Consider the following 20,189-nt stretch of genomic DNA (forward strand, 5'->3'; position numbering starts at 1 on the left):
AATTTAAAATTGTCATTTCATTGGGACCCGGACCCAGAATTTATAGGCGGGCCGGGTCGACCCATGGGTCCGGGTCAATGTTTGCTAGGTCTAGTCTTATGTTAAATAGATTTTAAAATCGAATCTCACACTTAGACATCATTAGAGGCATCAGAGGAAGATTAATTAGATCCTAAAAAAAAGGACGGCCCAGTGCACGAGGCTCCCGCCATTGCGGGGTATGGAGAGGGCTAGATGTACGCAGCCTTACTCCTGCTTTGCATAGAGGCTGTTTCCATGTTAGTTAGACCCTAAATAGATTAAAATGAAATTTTTATATAGTCTCGTAAGGCTATTTTTTTCTTGATTTCCATAGATATTCTTCGGTTGTAACCGCCTACCTTATTTTGGGGGTCTCAAGGCATTAAAGCAGGTGACCTTGGACTAAAGGCAGAGGCTAATATATGAACTTCCTTCCTTATGTTGCATACTAGTAATATGGGCCCATGCTAAGCATGGAAGTAAACTATTAGGCCCCACCTACTTCATCAATAACATTAGGGGTAAAGTGGTGGGTTCCACCCTATGCAGAGGTTTGGCGAGCCCCACACATGAAAACCTGATAGGCCCATCACATTAAAAATGTGACGTGAACGTTGGCCCCTTCCCATCAATAAATAAGGTGTGACCCCATCCCATCAAGGACATGAAGTGTAAAATGGTAGGCCCCACCCTATGCATGGGTTTGGGTGGAGATACTGGCCCACCACGTCAATACATGAGGTGTAAGATGGTGGGCGAAACCCATGCTTAAGGAATGGTTATTGTAGAATAAACAGAGAAATACCTTCTCAACACTGATCGAACACGATGTGCACCAAAAACGTCAAGAAACAATGCAAAGAAAACAATCACACAAGAAATACAAAGATTTACGTGATTCGGCAACGTCTATGGGAGGGGAGGGGAGGGGAGGGGAGGGGAGGGGGAGAGATTTTCACTATTTCGGCCAAAAAACACAAAGAAAAATCTCATCCCGCAACCCTAATATGTGGCTTATATATCAACGCCACTACATGGAGAAATTTACATTAATATCCTTAATGGAAACCCCAAAACTTAAATTTACCTTCTAGGGTGCGCCGCGCCGCGCACATTAGTCCTTCAAGGTCCTGTATAATTGCAGAATACAAGAAATCTGCACAACAGTTATGAAATGTCTGGCCCCACCCTATTAAAGCAAAACATGAGATATAAAGAACAGGTTTTCCAAAAAAATATTTTCATGGAAAGAAACATGCTCAGTATATATTATAGATAGGAGAATTGCTAGCGTCCATCGCAGAAGGCATTTCGCGGCTGGTCTGTCGCACATCAAATCAGCCATCTCGTGAATGGAGACAAAAGCTATAGTCAAGGTTTAAAATTTTGGTTTCGGTACCGGTTTCGGACCTTGAAATTTTGAAATTTCAGTCAAAATCTGGTACAAAAATCGAAACCCATATTTTATTCAATATTAAATTTCGGTTAAATATTAAATTAATATTAAAAAAAACAGATTTTTTGGGTCAAATTTCGGAAAAACCGAAATTCCAAAATTTCGACCTAACTTCCAAAATTTTGGCCGAAATAAATGATCGTTTCGGATATTGGTGGTTTCGGTGTCGGTCTCTATTCACGATATTGGTTTCGATCGAACTTCCGGATTTCGGTCGAAATTTAAAACCATGACTGTAGTCTCCATTCAGACTACAGCTTTTGTCTCCATTCACGAGATGACTGGTCTGGCGTGCGACAGACCAGCCGCAAAATTCAAATCCCTATACATAGATAGATAGATTATAGATAGATATATGGTACTCCAACCATTTTATTTGGACCAAAGTGAAGAAATGTAAAGAGCTGAGATATACAAAGTAATTCCATGCTGCTGTAAACTTGAATATCATCTATGAATTAGGGACATAGTATGCAAAAACAGAATAAAATGTCTGTATGAGGGTGACTCCAATGAGAAGAGTGGCAGCTAGAAGAGAAACAATTGCCCATGGATGCCGGAGATACTCATTCATCAAGCTGGCCCTCCAAGCGTGCCATCTTCGATCGAAGTACAAATTCACCCCAGCAGACACGCCCGAAAGATAACAATCATTAACATCAAAAGCTATCTCTCTACAAAGCCCGTTGAAGAGGCGTGCCACCTCTGCCTCGCTCCCTAGCCCATGATCAATGATCCCTTGTCGCCGCAAGTGCCCCACATCTTGTGGGCAATTTATCAATCCATCCATGAAACTGATGTAGGAGGTGACATGATTACTGCAATGGGGGTAGCACTGTTCGAAGGCCATGAGATTGAGGAAGATGGATTTGGTTGAGTCGTGAATAACCAACGGAGGGATCTCGAGAACTCCCTTGTGGAATTTGATTTCCATGAATTTGTCAGATTTCCGCTTTCGAAATTTGATGCCACAACTTCTCAAGCCAACGACGCAGTGCGGCATGAGTTGGGGATGGTGCACCTTTGCAGGACAACACTCGAACGTGGTCCCTTGCGAAGGAAGTAGACTCTCGCGAATGACATCAAGAAGATGAAGTGCTTGTCTCTCAGAATTTTCTCTCTTTTTAGGATTATAGCAGCCGGGAATGGCTAAATTGAAGAATTGGAGAGCGAGTTGGATCATGGAGGAACTGGTCTTGTCCAATTCAGATGTCAGCTCGAAGAATCGATTGAGAACGAAAAACGGTAGTTGGTTCTCAAGCATCAACATGTCCCTCTGGAGAAAAGGCAAGACTCCACGGGCGGTGAAGATGGGATCACCCCACGAATAGCCGCAGTATATGAACCCTTCGATAGAGCCACGAAGGAGTTCGACTATGAAGCTAGCATCAAGAATCATCATCTCGACGAATTCTCGAGAACCCATGTCTATGATCGGTCCCGCATAGCACTGCCGAGCTTGTTCTTCTAGCTCTGACATGGATTCTAAGTAGAGTTCCACCGAGTGCCCTGTGCGCTCAAGGAGATGACGGAGAAACCGCCACTTGTGCTTTTCCATTTCTGCGAGACGGGACTTGCCTCTGTGGTAAGGGCCTATGGAGAGAATTTGGGGGGCATAGGCCTTTGGATCAATTTCTCTTAGATTTCTAGGGACTCTGAATATGCAATGATCTAGCCAAGAACCCACTCTTTCACATGGAAGGACATGATTGAGTTTCTCTTTGATTGTGATCACCCACTCTTTTGTTGTTGTTGTTGTATCAATGGAACTGGCCTCTCCCAGCTTCTTCTCTTTCTCTTCTTCTCCTTTGGTTTCTCTTTCTTCCTGATTGGAAGAGGCTCTCTCTATGTTTTTTGATGAATTTCGCGAGATGGGTTTGCTTTTTCCTCCACTTCCCCTTGCAGCTGACAAGAGTACAACGCCTCGTAACTTCTTCCTCCAGCTTCTCATTTCAGGGACTGTCATCTTGTATTCCTCTTCCTGTAATTCTATTGTGTTTTATGTTTCTATCCTCTATACCAAGCAGACTCCTATTTTGACTTTAGGTGCAACTTGGGAGGGCTCAACCCAATCCCCTACATAAATGGACAAAACCAAGATCGATAACTACATAATAGGGGTGCAACTTGCGTAGGGTTCAACCTGATTTTCGCTCGAGATAGGTTGGCATAGGGTTGGCCAATCCGATTTAATTTTGTAATTTTGAGCTGGGTTACGGTTAACCCAACCCGTCCATGGTCGATTTGGAAAATTTGTCATGTTGGTTGGGTTAGGGTTGAGAGATTTACAGGCAGGTAGTGATAGAGTTGACCCATTTCGACTCGTGACTCAAGTTACGGTCGAAGTAATGCTACCTCAGAGGTTGAACTAGGGGTGAATTGCTTCATTGCATGATTAGGGTTGATGGTAATATAAATTACACCCCACATAATCCATTAACTCCTAAAAGATTAAAAAAAAAAAGGTTTATCTCTCTATTACCATTCATATTTTTTGTTAGAGTGCAACACTTTGCTCGGTTAGATCAATCTCTCCATGGTCTTTCAGCATGTCCGGAGATCAGCCAATATGGCAGCCGACTCCCTGGCTAAGAGTGGTGTTTTTCGGGCCGAGTTGGAGTGCTTTGACTATCTCCCGCTTTGAATTCTTGTATTGCTATTTTCTTTTCTCATTGTTCCTTCAGGACCATCTCGGTTCGGTTCTGCTTATTCATCTATATATTCATATTCTGGTGCCTTCTTCAAAAAAAAAATCTTGTTGCTTTTCATCATCACCAAATAAAGTTAAAGCGCTGATTTGACAATTCACCTAATTGCAGTTGCTAAGCATTTGCTCAATTGCACAATGCCAAATCTCGGCCACTTTGTGGTAATGGTGCTTACCTAACCCATTAGGAAAAAAAAAAAAAAGAATCTATAAATAAATAGAAATGTTAGCCACGACACCTTGTTTTGATAATGGCATTCTACACTTAACTATCCACTTTTTGATTGGTTATTGAGAGTCATTTAGACCAAGGGGAATGCTAGCTGAAGATTCCAAGGTTTGCATATGCACTTCACACCTGTACGCTAGTGGAAATGGTTAGCTTCTTTAAGATGTGTCTACATGTTTGGTGTGCATCTTTAGACCAAGGGTCTGCCACTCGTATGACGTATCCCTCTAAAAACAAATCAGAAAAGCATGAAGTAAAGAATGGGGTGTTGTTATTGAAACAGGGGACTGCGGGTATCAATTCTTAAGATAAAATAAATATTTAGAAAATTCTATTCTGCTCTTGGAGAACGATTTTCGAGGAAAAAGACAGGAATAGATCACATACAATGTGCAAAAGTCCAGAAGTCTTGACATGAATGGACCACATTCAATTAGCAAGAGTCCAGAAGTCCATTAAATAAATGACAACCTATATTTTGGATAATCTGGGAGAATATTTAAGAACTATATTCCCTATCAATATTGAAATACCCCAAACCCCTTTTAGTAGATCATTTCTTATTGAGGGGTATATTACACAAATTTTAGATTAGGTTAAACCCATCTCGCTTTATAAATACTAATGTTAGGTTAATCCTTGCTTTTATCAGAAGAAACCCTAGCCCAAGAGAGAGGAAAGCCGGAGGGAGATTTGATTGCTGGAGAATCTGATTAAAGGTAAGTCATGCTTAGAACATAGATTGATCCATTTTAGTCGCTTTAGTTTACTAGAATAACCTTTCGAAGGGAAAAGTAAGATCTCCTTCTCGTTCCGCTGTCTGGTGAGTTTCGGATGAGATTTTGGTGGCCTCGTTGGAACCCTCTTATCTCGGATTTTCCAACGAGTCCAGCCTTTGTAGATTCCGGCAAGCAGTGAAGAAGTTACGAGCCTTCGAAATTTTGGAAAAACTGAAGAAATCGCGTCCAGGAGAAAAAAACCCAGACCTTGACACTAGACGGTCGACCATTGAAGGATCTGTTCCCTGGGCTCGGCCCGGACGTTCGACAGTGACTTGGAGGATCGACCGTCCGAGTTTCTGTCTCTAGGACGAACTTCTTTCGATTTTGGGGTTTTTGTGTGTGCTTCTTGCATTCGTACTTTGGGCAAGTGGCCCCCACCAAGACATTATTACTCTGTAGATATGTCATGTCATCAAATACCCCTAATCACATCTAATGCGTACGTCCTTCCTCCAATCCTCATTTACTAGGATGGGCCCTAGGGGGAGGACACTAACTATCCCGAAGGTCACCCTATGATATACCTTCCAATCTATCAGCTTGGGACTGCAAATGCATTTGCAGATCCTTTTTGGAAAAACAAAAAAAATTTTTGAAAACTTTTTGATGAACTCTTTACCAAATCGTTTGGCTAGACATATTTCAAAGGCCTCTGTAGAGATCGAAACTATAAATGACTTTCCTCTTTGACAGAGATGGATGATTCCTTATTGGACATCCTTGTTGATCCCATGGGTTACCCTAAGACTCAACACTATTCCCGTAAGCAATCCAGAACCTAAGACCACTTTGAGATATATCAAAGCCCATAGACTAATATGCCCTCTCAGGTTGAAGGATATATAAAAGGTCCTAACTGACAGAATAGCTTTATCCATATACTTTTCCACAGGCTATTCTGAAAAATGATCTCGTTTAGTGTTTGAACCATTCATCGCATACATTCTACCTGGTTAGGGTCCACCACCCCAGTGGCTGATATAATCCACCGCAATGCGTATAAAGAGGCAGGTCTGATGCTGGTAGAGTACAGGAAGAGATGTACAGTCTCAACCCAAACCAAGAACTTCTAAGTTTGCAAAGAAGCGAAAGGTCATAGCTTGCTACCCCATAGGATTTGTGAATCCATGGGCATGACACTTCCTACGATGTTGCTTAACTTCCTAAGGACAAAAGTAAGTCAATAAGCACATCCCACACTCCTGTATATTACCCAATAGATTCTATGAAATGGTTCACTACAAGAAAGTTCAATACATCAAACACTGTAATAAATCTTAGAAATTTTTTGGTATAATCCTGATTCAACACTTTTTGGGCCCTATAAATGAGGGCAGTGGCCTATTGAAGACCGAAGCATGGTCCAAAATCTCAAAAACTCAACTTCTATCGTAAGTGTGTCAGGCAGGTTGGCTAAAATATTCTATAAAAAGTTGAGTCTATTTCTCTCTCTTCCCCCAAATCTCCTAATCCCCTCCTTCCACTTTATCTCTTTCACGTCTCTCCCCAAATCCAGTTGGTCTCTCTCTCTCTCTCTCTCTCTCTCTCTCACACACAACCTACAATGAACTTAAAAACCTGCAATGGTGGCAGACCTTGTTTCAGTAGGAGAGTCCACCTTCAAACTTCTGAAAAAGCTCACAGAGCTCTGCATGAAAACCACCCTCTTCAAAAGGAGCACCGAGCAATTTGAAACAGATGGTCGATGAATCCGTCCGTTCATCCAAGAAATCAAGGACACAGACATCAAACTCCAGCAGAATCGCTCGCATCAACTGGAAGAGCTCTGCAACAAGCTCCGCTGTGGCCTTGACCACATCGTCGAAGCTCGAGAAGAGTCTTTCGAGGTTTGTGAACGGTCCCCATGCAAGACCACTTACAGAGAGAAATCCATGAGAAAATCTAAAATAAAATATGTACAGAGAGAGAGAGACCAAAGCCCTCAATGCTCGAATTAGATTTTAAGTGTTTCATCATATAAATTGAAATACTAATGAATTTTTGAGATCGACTATGCTAAAATTCACTGTTAAGTGAACCTAAGATGCATAAATCATGTGCTGCCACACCATATATGGATTGTAATATAAAATATCCAGGGAAATGTTATCAGCGCTACTGTATTTTGAGGGCACTCCTCACTTTATTAAAAAGTACGGTGTGGCCCGCACCATAGGATGATCCAAACGGTCCATTATATGGGCCACAACCTAAATAGGTTGTGCCCCAAAAATCATTTCCATAGGTTGATCCTAACCCTCTGATCTATAGGGGGTTAAGATCAACACTCTAAGATTCAGATCGGAGGGTTAGAATCAACCTATGGAAATGATTTTTGGGGCGCAAATTATTTAGGCCGTGGCCCATCTAATGTACGGTTTCGATCATCCTATGGTGTGGGTCATACCGTACTTTAATAAAGTGCGGAGTGCCCTCATCAAAATACAGTAGTGCTTAGATATAAAATTGGTGGGATTTTCGAAGTCTATTCACGCATGCAATTCTAGCACCTAGATAACATTTCCCAAAATCTAGCACCTAGATATAAAATTGGTGGGATTTTCGAAGTCTATTCACGCAGCACATGGTTTTTGCGTTTTGTTTTTCCTATAACATCAATCCATCATTGCATGAGCCGACAACACAGAGAGAGAGAGAGAGAGAGAGAGAGAGAGAGGGGCTGTCTCAGATGGGTATTTTTGTGATTTCGTGAAATAATCTTTGGACATTACTGCTTAACTAGTTTAGCCGGTCTCAAGGAGTAAGAGCGGATGCCCCCTTTAATTAAAAAAAGGGGCAAATATAGCAGGGGCAGTGATAAATCGACCCACAGATATCTATGAGAGAGAGAGAGAGACATAAGGGTCGATTTAAGATATCTGGGGGTCGATTTATCACTGCCCATATAGCAGTTAGTTTATTGGAACTGACTAAAGAATGAAACAAATGGGTAAGATGCGAACTAATCTCATTGAAACAACGTGATGGGGAAAATTTTGATTGAAAAACACAGTAGAAGCATAGGGATAATGTCTGCCTGCATAACAACAGATTCACACACAACCCTCACCCAAAAAAATTAATAAAAACAAAAAGCAACCACATGGGTCACCTTTACCCCGTGTCATGCCTTAGTGTCAGCTTTACAAGCACTGCCCCAGACAATAGAAATCCCTCACATTGTGTTTAGGAATTTTTAAAGCTAGGATTTGAGTCCTTGGTTAAGAAAAAAGGCACACTTTGGTATGATATAGGGACCACATCATATCCCCTCCTGAATATTTAAAGCCAACGAACTCTGCCAGTGAACTTTCCCATAATAAACGAGGAAGATTAAAAACACGATCATTGAAGTGTACAACGAAAAAACAAACGAGAAAATATACACACACGCACACACAGACATTGACACACACCCAATCATTCAATGTCTAATGCAACAAAGTTTGTTGTTTGTTTACATCTTGTTTCAGCAGCACTGCCACAACCAGATACCCAGATCAAGCACTCACATTTCGTTGCAGTAGAGGTAAAAAAAAATACTCTTTTACCTCATCGATCACCCTTTTTATTGTGTAGAGAAATCCCTTTCCTTTCCACACCCAAAACAAACTTTAAATCAATCAACAAACAGTGAGACTGAAAACTGAACTCCAATCATAAGAAGATAGTCAACACATGACAGCAGCTGGATTCTTGCCAACAAGTGCATGTAATGTTGCCAAGTTTTTGTCCTTTTTTTGCACTGTAAGAAAACGCCATATGCTTATATTTTTATGAACTTTAATTTCTTGAAATAAACCTGAAAAATTCAACGAACCCATCCAAAATCAAGTATACATCTATCAAGACAGTTATAATTTCAACTTTCAATAACACCTTATGCTAATAAAAAAATCAATAGTTCAACAAAACAATCATAAATTCAGAAATTGGAGCAGGAACTCTTAAACAATGGCATTAGCTGAACTCACCATTCTCGTTAAAAATCCATAGATCCCTGTAATTGGAGACCCTTTCATTTCATTTCACCCTTTGGATTCACTATTACACCAGCACTATCCTCAAAATACATGTATACACTATCCATTTGACTGGATGCGGGTCATGTGGGAGTCTTCCATGTGGGTACGGTCCTCTGATTGCATTGAAGTAGCCAAACAAGATCTCTGTTGACCCACCTTCTCATGGTGAACATGCTGGCAGTGGTTAGGGGGTTAGGGGATCAAGTCCCTGAAGAAATAGAAACAGCAGCAAAAATTACACAATGGTAAATAACAAATCAAATAACATTAATGAAGCATCAATCCTTAACAAATGTATTAAACAGCATATGCAACTTTACCTGATGGGAGGGACTTAGGGGCCTTATCCAGCATCATCTGCCACAAGATAAATTGACCCGATTTGGCAGAGTGGGCCTGTTCTTCATAAATTTGGTAGCCATCTCAAATTCTGAAGCTATCATCCTCACCTTTTTCAATGGCATATGAATTGTGAATGGAGCTCTGCTATCTTTGGCCTCCCAAGGCAGTAGTGTGTTACTGAAATATGTACTGAATTCAACCAACCAGTTGAGAAACAAGGTCCACAGGAAATTGCAATAGAATGAAAGAAAGGCCACATCAAGAAAATTATTAATAAATGAAAAATGAACCACATGGGTCATCCTTAAACCTGTGCAATGCCGTGATGATGTTTCGTAAGCACTGGTCTTGAACAGTACAAATCCATCCCAGACTGTATTTGGGACTTTTTACAGTTGTGATTTGAGTCCTTGGTTAAAAAAAGGCAAAACATTGGAATGAAAGGAACCACACCTAGCTCCCCCCCTGAATATTAAATCCAACTGACACTGCAAAATGAACGTTTCATTAACAAACAAGGAAGATGAACGACAGTAGAGATGATCATTGAAGTGTACAATGCACAGAAACCAGAAAGAATTAAATAAAAAGTTATAAGAATTCAATATCTGTTAGAACACAAGTTTGTTGTTTGTTTACATCTTTTTTCACCAGCACTGTCACAGATCAGGCCCTCACATTTGGTTACAATAGAGGAGAATTCAATATCAACCTTTTTACAGAGAAATCCCTTAGCTTTCCACACCAAAAACACTGTTTAAATCAATCAACACATAGTAAAACTGAAATATGAACTGAAAAAGACTTTTTAAATCAATCAACACATGCCAGCAGCTGGGTTCTAGTCAACAACTGCATGTGCTTTTAGCACGAGAATTAGTAAAAACAAAGGTTAGTAGCCCCTCTCCGAGAGATCAAAGCATCACCCACAATGCTTCAGGTATGGAAGGTAACCTGAAAAACAAACTTCCACCCATACAAACCAAAAATTCTTCATTCTGCTTCTAGCTACAATCCTAACATCAGTCAACTAAATCTATCTGTGTATACAATTCCATTTTGATCCTATGCATAAGACTTCCACCCTCCATATGATGTTTTCGAGGTTATCCTGCAGTTTCTCTATCGTGGAACCTTGGTGGACCGATGAGTTCCACCCACGGTCTTCCCTATTTCCCCTTGAGGCAGCTCACAAGCTTCACTAATAGACCCACAACTTATATCTGCAGGAGGAATGAAACAGTCCATTGACAGACTGGGAACACTGAACGCCACCTCCTCGATCGTCCAAAACTCTTCCATCCTTGTCTTGGTGAGGCTCATGGCCATCTCACCAGACCTAAAAAGGCTTACTATGGAACAACCTGAATGGGCTATCATTATACCTTCAACAAGGCGCTAATTGTCAAGGAAGGAACTAATGGCGGTCTCCCAATAAATTGTATCACCACCATTTGACTGGATGCGGGTCAAGTGGGAGCCTTCCATGTGGACGAGAAGTCCGGTAGCCGAACAAAACTTGTTGTATGATCTCTGCAGGGCCTGCTCCTGGCTTTCAATGTATGTGGAAGTGCACAGAGCTTCAATATGAAATAATCATCTCCATTCACCCCCTTCTCACCGATGCATCTAGCATCAGCTAACATGCTGGCAGTGGTTAGGGGATCTAGTCCCTGAAGAAATAGAATCAGTAGCAAAATAATTATTCAAATGCTAAACAAAAAATCTAATAGAATGCTGCAATGGAGACCAAGAGTGGAACCCAATTCTCACATGCCATATGGCATGGGAGAGGTAGTTTTGCGACTGTAAGAAAAAAAACACCAAGAAAAAGGAACAAGATTGCTAACGTGTGAAGAGGCTATTTGTTCCGTACGTTTAAAACTCCCCCGCGTCATCGTGGACTCCCCCGGTGGATTCCCCTTTACCTTGGCTGCGTTCCACAATTTTGCCCTACAAAGTAGATAAAAACTCCTTTGACTCTCCCGAATTATGACCGCGTCAACCGAGTACTCGATCGCGTCGTGCCAAGTTGACTAGGATTTTCTTCGCCGTATTCCGTGCCACATCTGTGTTTTTAGACAGTGATTTGTTCGGTTCCACTCTCGGTCTCCAGCTCGGTTACCATATCATTTTTCAATCTACATCAGCAACAATCCTTAACAAATGTATTAAAATCCATATGCAGCTTCACCTGAAGGGAGTGACTTAAGGTCCTTAGAGGCCCTTTGGCAGCATTAGCGCCGAGCCAGGGAGTGTGCCTCCAGACAAGCTTGCCATTGCAACCTGAGTGAACTTTCCTCCCTCCAACAGCGAGCTCCACATACCAAGTATCCGGCCTCATCTGCCACAAGACAAACCCACCCAATTCGGCAGCTCGGGGCACATTATGGTTCTTTATAACCTTGGTAGCTGTCTCAAATTCTGAAGCTACATCCTCACCTTTCCACATAGCGTATGCATTGTGGATGGAGCTCTGCAACCTTAGGCCTCTTTAAGCAGCCATTGATTTGTGCAATATGTACTGTGCAGACGATGTCTCCTACAATGATAAATCATTTCCGAATTCAATCAACCACTTGATCACGTCGTCATGAAATTGCAAGGGAATGAAAACCCACATCAAAGATCAATCAGTTATGCAATCTAAAGAAAAGCTAAGGCCCTGTTCGTTTAGGCCTTGTTTGTCTAAGATTATCAAAACCGAATGTGAGTGCCAAACCGACTATTGGACTCAAAGTTACATTGGCTCAAAATTACATTCCAATAATCGGTTTGGCTCTCACAATTGTTTGTCATAATCTTAAATGAACAAGGATTATGACAACCAGTTGCCACCCCCAATCCGATTATTGGACTCAGAATTACATTAATTTTGGGTACAATGGGAATGCCGCAGTCTCATACGAACAGGGCCTAACAGGGACGAAGGCACATATAGAATGGGGGTGGCCATGGCCCCTCAGTGACTTGCAAAATCCAGCCCATTTGCTTCTTTAGCTGGTCCTACTACTAAATTAACGGATACCACTTACATTGCAAAGCCCAATTTAGCATTGCAATTTTTCACCTAAATAAAGGCAAAGCTAGAAACACCCATTTGCGTGTTTCATTAGGAAATTACAGCTAGTAAAATCAGAAGCAGGTATTCACCATGGAACCACTACTGAAAGATTTCAAGAACAAAGCAGCACACCAACAGCCAATTTTTTTTCTCTTGCCAGAAGGCGAAACTAGCAAAAATCAAAATTACCAAACTTTCCCATCCAAAATTTAAAAGAAATAAACCAATAAAGAAGGGGAAAAAGAAAAACCGAAGGCAGGAAGTACCCATGAGGTACTAAAGATCAAAAGCAAGAAACATGACTTCCATTTTTCAAAAAATAAGAAAAGAAGTTAAAAAAGAAAAAAGAAAAACTCAGTAGAGTGGAAGAGAGGGAGGGAAGGGAACTCACAATGGATGTGTCTTTGATGCTAATGTCACGCCCCCAAACCATACACACAAGATCTGGGGACACGAAAGCACTGCATACCTGCAAAGAGAATCCTACAAATATACAGGGCTAACAAAGCAATACCAAACCATCCTGCAAAGAGAATCCTACAAATATACAAGGCTAACAAAGCAATACCAAACCATCCACGGCAGATCAAATATAAAAACTAAAAGGTTCATACATAATCCAATAATCAAACCTTAAACTCTCTCATCCTCCCCAAATCCCGTAATAACAAAATAAGTAGCTCCAAACAATGTCTAATCAATACTCACTGTCTATGAAAACTAGAAGAAATCAAGAGACGACAACAGTCAAAGGATCATGCCTCCGCTCCCTCGTTTGCATCATCACGAGGGTCAAAATCTGAAAATGTGAAACCACAGTCAGCCAAAGCTCAGTACATAATAATGTGCTACAATAGTGGGGTCAGGCATGCTCGTAACAAAGGTAGTAAAGCAAGAGAATAAAGGAGAATGCAAAGGTACACATGAGATAAACTAAATCAGGTCCACATATCTGTATAAGTATAATCAACAGAAGAGAAATACAATCCACAGGAAATATCTCAAAGAGGTCACAACAATAGAGTCGTATACATTGAGGGGTCACTGAAGGTGATCAAACTGAAATCTTCACCACTTCAAGGTCATTGGCTTAGTCCAAAAGCGAGTTATTGCTTACACCGATCGCCCACGGTGTCGAAACTTGTTTCTCACATTGCATACCGGTCGACAGGGCCAGCGTATCATCCCACTGACGGGACCTAAAAAGCCAACGTACTAGCCCCATTATTGCGGGCCCTCATAGTCCACATATAATCATAAGCTCCTCATGAAGTGTCCACATATAACGAAAGGTCCACAAAAGTTCAAGAGATCAAATAGGAGATTCACATAGTTTTTTGAAGGGGTTTCGTTGCAATAAAGGTCCATTAACTGGGAAGTTCACATTCTGATAATAATCACAAAGGTTTCCCAAGAAGCTTAAAGTTAAGGAGGTACACAAGTATTAATAAGCACAAAGTTCTATGATACTCCAAAACAATGAGAGAACTAAGCATGCATGACCCAAACTAACATCAAGTCCACACCAAAGGTTTCACACATTCGAAGAGGTTGTTCAAGTAGTAAACAACGGTTTGAATTGAGGATTCAAATTCACCAAAATAGTACGAAATTACGTACCTCAAACGTTCCTCTCCGAACTCTACCAAACTCAAGATCAATCACCTATTACTATCATTCAAATATTATCAATAGGGAACCACAAAATATGAATCAAAATACAAATACACAATTTCTGGAACTAAACGGGGTCAAATGGGAGAAGAATGGTAAGTCAAACTAGGGTCTCTCTAAGTACTTCGAAATTAACATCATTAAAGAGTTTTCAAACATTTTTGTAATAATTTTTAACAGAAATAACGCGTTTCGGTATGTCCGTAGAGTACAAGAACGTCGAAAACGGAAGAGAAATGAAGAAGTTATGAATTTCCGAAGTTTGAGCTGCCGAGAGGAAAACTGCCGTGCCGAACGTTCGGGATTTTGCCGAACGTTCGTCTAAGACTAGACCCACCTCGGGTTGATTCGGACAGGACGTTCGCCCCTGTGCGGATCCAGTTTTTCTCGAAACACGATTTTTCCACCGTTTTGGCACCAAAATGGCTCAAACTTGATCGTTTCACATCAGAATTGGGCGTGGCTAAGCTCGTTGGAAGCTTAGAACGGGTGGGCTTCCAAAGAGGCAGAAAGCCTTGGTAGAATCCCATTGGATGGTGATTGGAATAGAAAATCAAAGTCTAAGTCAAAATAGCAAATATTCACTACCAATGATCAAAACATGATGATCTAGGGTTCGAATTGCCAATCGCCGTTCGAAGAGGTTGTTCAAGTAGTAAACAACGTTTTCAATTGAGGATTCAAATTCACCAAAGTAGTACGAAATTACGTACCTCAAATGTTCCTCTCCGAACTCTACCAAACTCAAGATCAATCACCTAATATTACAATCGTTCCAATATTATCAATAGGGAACCGCAAAATATGAATCAAAATACAAATACCCAATCTCCGAAACCAAACGGGGTCAAATGGGAGAAGAATGGTAAGCCAAACTAGGGTCCCTCTAAGAACTTCGAAATTAACATCATTACAGAGTTTTCAAACATTTTTATAATAATTTTTAACCGAAATAATGTGTTTCTGGCATGTCCGTAGAGTACAAGAACGTCGAAAACGAACGAGAAACGAAGAAGTTACGAGTTTCCGAAGTTTGAGCTGCCAGGAGGAAAACTACCGAGCCAAACGTTCGGGATTTTGTCGAACGTTCGTCTGAGACCAGACCCGCCTTGGGTTGATTCGGGCCGGATGTCCTCATATTTGCCAGACGTCCACCCCTGCACGGATCCAGTTTTTTTCAAAACGCGATTTTCCACCATTTCGGCACAAAAATAGCTCTAACTTGATCGTTTCACAATTGGGCGCGGCCAGGCTCGTTGAAAAGCTTAGAACGGGTGGCTTCCAAAGAGGCAAAGAGCCTCGCCAGAATACTGTTGGATGGTGATTGCAATAGAAAATCAAAGTCTAGGTCAAAATCATAAATATTCACTTCCAATTAAGGTTTATGGACTAATGAGTTGCCTTGGAGTGTTTGTGCATTAGATAGGTTTTCAATGGATAGATCATTATCTAGAACTACACTATTGCCAACAGCTTGAGGATGAACCATGAACATGAACCGTGAATAAGTCAAAGGGTCTGGAACACATTCGAATCGTCGACCCTTCGAGGAATTCTAAAGGAGAAGCTCAAATTCAAGCATCCCAAGCAAAGCAAGCTCAAGTGGAAGATCATGTTGGAAGCCAAGTTCAAGAGAAGTGAGGTTTAACTTAGAATTGCACATCCATCTCTTTTGATTTTTCCCTAAGTCAAGGCACTCTTAAAATTATCCCAAAATGATTTCAAAATGAGTTTAAAACCATGCCTAAAACTTTGCAAAATATCAAAATGGTTTTAAAAATTAAAATGGGAAACCTATGTTCCCCGGTCGACCGACCAAAACGGTCGACTGCAAGCCCAAACTGGGCAAAAATTAAAAACGGGATAGATTCTAAATATTGGTCGACCGAACCTTTGGAGGCTGAGCGGCCTGGCCGACCGAGACCCCCCGGTCGACCGCAGCCTACTATGAAGAAAAACGACTAGACATATGATATTTTATGGTAGATTTAATGACGGAATGGCTCCCACTCTCTATTAGAATATGTGAGATCAAACCGTTGGATCGACATGGTGGTAGATTAAGCAAGTTGGCTAGATGAGGCAACCTAGATTGATTAGGTAAGTAGATTAGAAAAGGTAACTTAGACTGATTAGGAAAGTAAGTTAAATTAGGAAGACTCTATCCTTATCTCTTTCGACAATTACTCTTTAACTTTCTATGTTTTCACTTCGAGTGTTTATACTTTGTTAGAATATGTGAGATCCAACCATTGGATCAACTTGGCGGTATATTAAGCAAGTTGTCTAGATGGGGCAACCTAGATTGATTAGGTAAGTAGATTAGAAAAGGTAACTTAGACTGATTGGGAAAGTGAGTTAAATTAGGAACGTTCCATCTTTATCTCTTCCTACAATTACTTTTAACTATCTATGATTACATTATCTCTAAGTGTTTATATAAGGGGGAGTGATAAATCGACCCCCGTATATCTTAAATCAACCCCTTATGTGTTGATCTCTCTCCACTTTCTCTCTCTCTCTAACTCAGAGGAGAGAGAAAGACACATAGGGAGTCGATTTAAGATATTTGGGAGTCGATTTATCACTGCCCTATATAAATGCACGTACTCTTTGTAATTAGTACAATATTACTCTGTCTCTCTCTCTCGTTTCCATAGCTGCCTACATTTTCCTACGTTGCAAATTTTGGAATTGCCATGAACGCCTGCAAGGGGTTATTATCGAAGCAAGACAAATTTTGTCGTAGCCTCCGCAAAGCACCCACAATATTTCGGGTGGGACCACCCTTGCTCCCTAGGAATTTTTATTTACAGCCCAATGGAGGACGTGCTAACGTCACTTTGAAATTTTTTTAAAAAAAAATGCACCCTTTTCTTGCCTATAAGTAGACCCTCTCGCCATCCCTCTCTTACAAACAAGGCAACATAACAACACCCTCCTCAGCATTTTCCTTGCCTCTATTACTGTCTTCTTAGTTTTCATGGCTATTGAATCCTCTTCCCCTTCTCCTCTTGGCCCTCCGGCCTGTGAGAAAGATGCTAAGGCACTTGATTTCATCGAAGAAATGACCAAAAATTGCGACGAGGTTCAACTAAAGGTTTTGGCTGAGATTTTGAGCAGAAATGCCGAGACGGAGTATTTGATGGAGTATAAACTAGGGGGAGCTACTGATAGGGAGACTTTCAAGGCTAAGATTCCTGTTGTTACATATGAAGATCTTCAACCTGAAATCCAACGCATTGCTAATGGTGATCGCTCTCCAATTCTCTCCTCTCATCCCATCTCCGAGTTCCTCACCAGGTCTATATATTAACCATCTTAAACCATCTTAACCATCTACTATGATATGATTAGCCCTTTTTGGATTCTTGGAATTTTCTAAAAGTTTGAAAAGGAAAATTATTTCTAAATGTTCCAATTTTTTTACACAATAAAAGATAACTTGAACAATCTCTATTCTATCATTCCTCTAAGAGAATATTGAAAAAATTTCAGTAATTTTTTTTTTATGATAATATCCCTCTAACTTATCCACAATCATATCATTCCCCTCTAAAGTTTGGATATGAAAAAACTTTCTATCAATTCCAAACAGGGACAAAGGTTAAGATTTTGCGTAACTCAATTTTTGTTAGACACTTGTAAAGATTTTGTATACCTTTTATGTAGATTTTTTTTTAACATGATTTAGGTCCAATTATCTTGTTTGCAGTTCTGGAACTTCAGCGGGTGAAAGAAAACTAATGCCCACCATTGAAGAGGAGATGGACCGTCGCCAAATGCTCTACAGCCTTCTTATGCCTGTCATGAACCTGTACAGCACAAATCCTCCTTATTACTTACTTTCATGCCTTTTTAGTGGATGTACTCAATTTGTTACCTAATTTTCTTGCAGTAATGTGCCGGATCTTGATAAAGGGAAGGGACTCTACTTCATGTTCATAAAATCAGAAACCAGAACACCAGGGGGCCTCGTCGCACGACCCGTACTTACTAGCTACTACAAGAGTAAGCAATTCAAGGCCAGACCTTTCGACCCTTACAATGTATACACCAGCCCAAACGAGACCATTCTATGTGTCGACTCTTTCCAAAGCATGTACACCCAGATGCTCTGCGGCCTCTACCAGCGTGACGAAGTCCTCCGAGTGGGCGCGGTATTCGCCTCCGGCCTCCTTCGAGCCATACGCTTCCTCCAACTCCACTGGGAAGAACTAACCCATGACATCGCCACCGGAACGCTAAACTCTAAAATTACCAATGCGTCCATCCAAGAATCCCTCTCCCATTTCCTCAAACCCAATCCACAGCTCGCTCGTTTCATCACCGATCAGTGTTCCGATGGGAATTGGGAAGGAATCATAACTAGGATATGGCCCAAAACCAAATACCTAGATGTTATTGTAACGGGCGCCATGGCACAATATATCCCCACACTTGAATACTATAGTGGTGGCCTACCGATGCCGTGCACCATGTACGCTTCCTCTGAGTGTTACTTCGGCCTCAACCTTTACCCCATGACCAAACCCTCCGAAACCTCCTACACCATCATGCCTAACATGGGTTACTTTGAGTTCATTCCCCATGATCCACAAGCCTCCTCTGGCAAGTTAAACCGTAACAGTCCACCTCCCCGCCTCGTCGACCTTGCTGATGTTCAGGTGGGTAAGGAGTACGAGCTTGTGTTAACAACATACTCGGGGCTTAACCGCTACCAAGTGGGCGACGTTCTTCGAGTCACAGGTATAAGATCATATGTTATATAAGAGTGATTAGCCCAATTGGGTATATTGCTTCTCTGATGATGGAATAAAATCGTTATCTTTAAAATAAAAAAAATAGCCCAATTGGGTGACAATATTTAGTAGGAGTATTATAGGGTATTATATTACTATCAAATTATTCTTCATTAGCATTTATGAGTGAATACCTGAATTGGGCTAACAAAATTCACCCCCCATCAAAAAATTAATCTAAAAAAAAATAAAATTAAAGCTATTGAATTATTTCTTTTAGGTTTCTACAATGCGGCGCCACAATTTCGATTCGTGAGACGAAAGAACGTGTTGCTAAGCATCGACTCCGACAAGACCGACGAGTCTGAGCTACAGAAGGCGGTGGAGAATGCATCGAAACTCCTTCATGATTTTGATACGAGTGTGGTGGAGTACACGAGTTACGCAGACACTAAGACAATTCCAGGGCACTATGTGATCTACTGGGAATTGCTGGCAAAAGATCAAGAGAAAGGACCAAGTAAGGAAGTACTGGATCAATGTTGCTTGTTTATGGAGGAATCATTGAACTCAGTGTACCGACAAGGGCGAGTTGAGAGCAATTCAATAGGGGCGTTGGAGATTAGGGTTGTGAAAAGTGGGACTTTTGAGGAACTGATGGACTACGCCATCTCTAGAGGTGCATCTATTAATCAGTACAAAGTGCCAAGGTGTGTTAACTTCACGCCTATTGTGGAGCTACTAGACTCCAGACTGCTCTCCGCGCATTTCAGCCCGTCTTTCCCTACCTGGAACCTTCAACGACGTTGCCATAGCTAAGCTATGTTGGCTTGTGTGCCTTCTGATCTCCTGCTTGTTTTGTGTGTCCATGTATGTTTTCTTCTAGGTTTTTTTAAATGACTTGGTGTATGCTTGTTTCCTTCTCATTGTGATTTGTGATTAATGAAATGTATCTTTGGGAGACCTTATGATGTATCCAATCTCTCATTTTGGTCTATTCACAGTCTTTTATAATTTTCATTGGTTGTTGAAACTCCCAATGATTTGGGGGGATTGCCCGAAGGTTTGTTATTTTTAATTACGTTCAAGTCTGACGGGAATAATATTCTACGACTAGCAACTCATTGGTTTTCAAACGGATTAGCTT

The 20,189-nt window shown here is 41.0% G+C and overlaps 2 protein-coding genes and 1 pseudogene across 3 annotated transcripts; 1 reads left to right on the forward strand and 2 right to left on the reverse strand.

Annotated features, from left to right (window-relative positions):
• Nucleotides 1-1,904: 1,904 nt before the first annotated feature.
• On the reverse strand, nucleotides 1,905-4,137 carry LOC143854198 (UPF0481 protein At3g47200-like). Its single transcript, XM_077364040.1, has one exon. It carries the CDS (start codon nucleotides 3,441-3,443, stop codon nucleotides 1,929-1,931), a length of 1,515 nt encoding a protein of 504 aa, XP_077220155.1. The 5' UTR covers nucleotides 3,444-4,137; the 3' UTR covers nucleotides 1,905-1,928.
• Nucleotides 4,138-8,465: 4,328 nt separating this feature from the next.
• Nucleotides 8,466-13,532, reverse strand: LOC143854972 (uncharacterized; annotated as a pseudogene). The gene is made up of 6 exons (XR_013237646.1): nucleotides 13,018-13,532; nucleotides 11,757-12,104; nucleotides 9,873-11,235; nucleotides 9,541-9,751; nucleotides 9,170-9,428; nucleotides 8,466-8,997 (listed from the first exon to the last, which is right to left on the reverse strand). The product of XR_013237646.1 is annotated as an uncharacterized LOC143854972 (transcript).
• Nucleotides 13,533-17,226: 3,694 nt separating this feature from the next.
• Nucleotides 17,227-20,008, forward strand: LOC143854477 (putative indole-3-acetic acid-amido synthetase GH3.1). Its single transcript, XM_077364474.1, has 4 exons — nucleotides 17,227-17,603; nucleotides 18,016-18,117; nucleotides 18,199-19,049; nucleotides 19,323-20,008. The coding sequence occupies exons 1-4, from the start codon at nucleotides 17,284-17,286 to the stop codon at nucleotides 19,859-19,861; spliced, it is 1,812 nt and encodes a 603-aa protein (XP_077220589.1). The 5' UTR covers nucleotides 17,227-17,283; the 3' UTR covers nucleotides 19,862-20,008.
• The last annotated feature ends 181 nt before the right edge of the window (nucleotides 20,009-20,189 follow it).

The sequence above is a fragment of the Tasmannia lanceolata genome, unplaced genomic scaffold (assembly GCF_043159265.1).
Source record: "Tasmannia lanceolata isolate RefF3 unplaced genomic scaffold, GAP_Taslan_0.1 ptg000020l, whole genome shotgun sequence".
Taxonomy (NCBI): domain Eukaryota; kingdom Viridiplantae; phylum Streptophyta; class Magnoliopsida; order Canellales; family Winteraceae; genus Tasmannia; species Tasmannia lanceolata.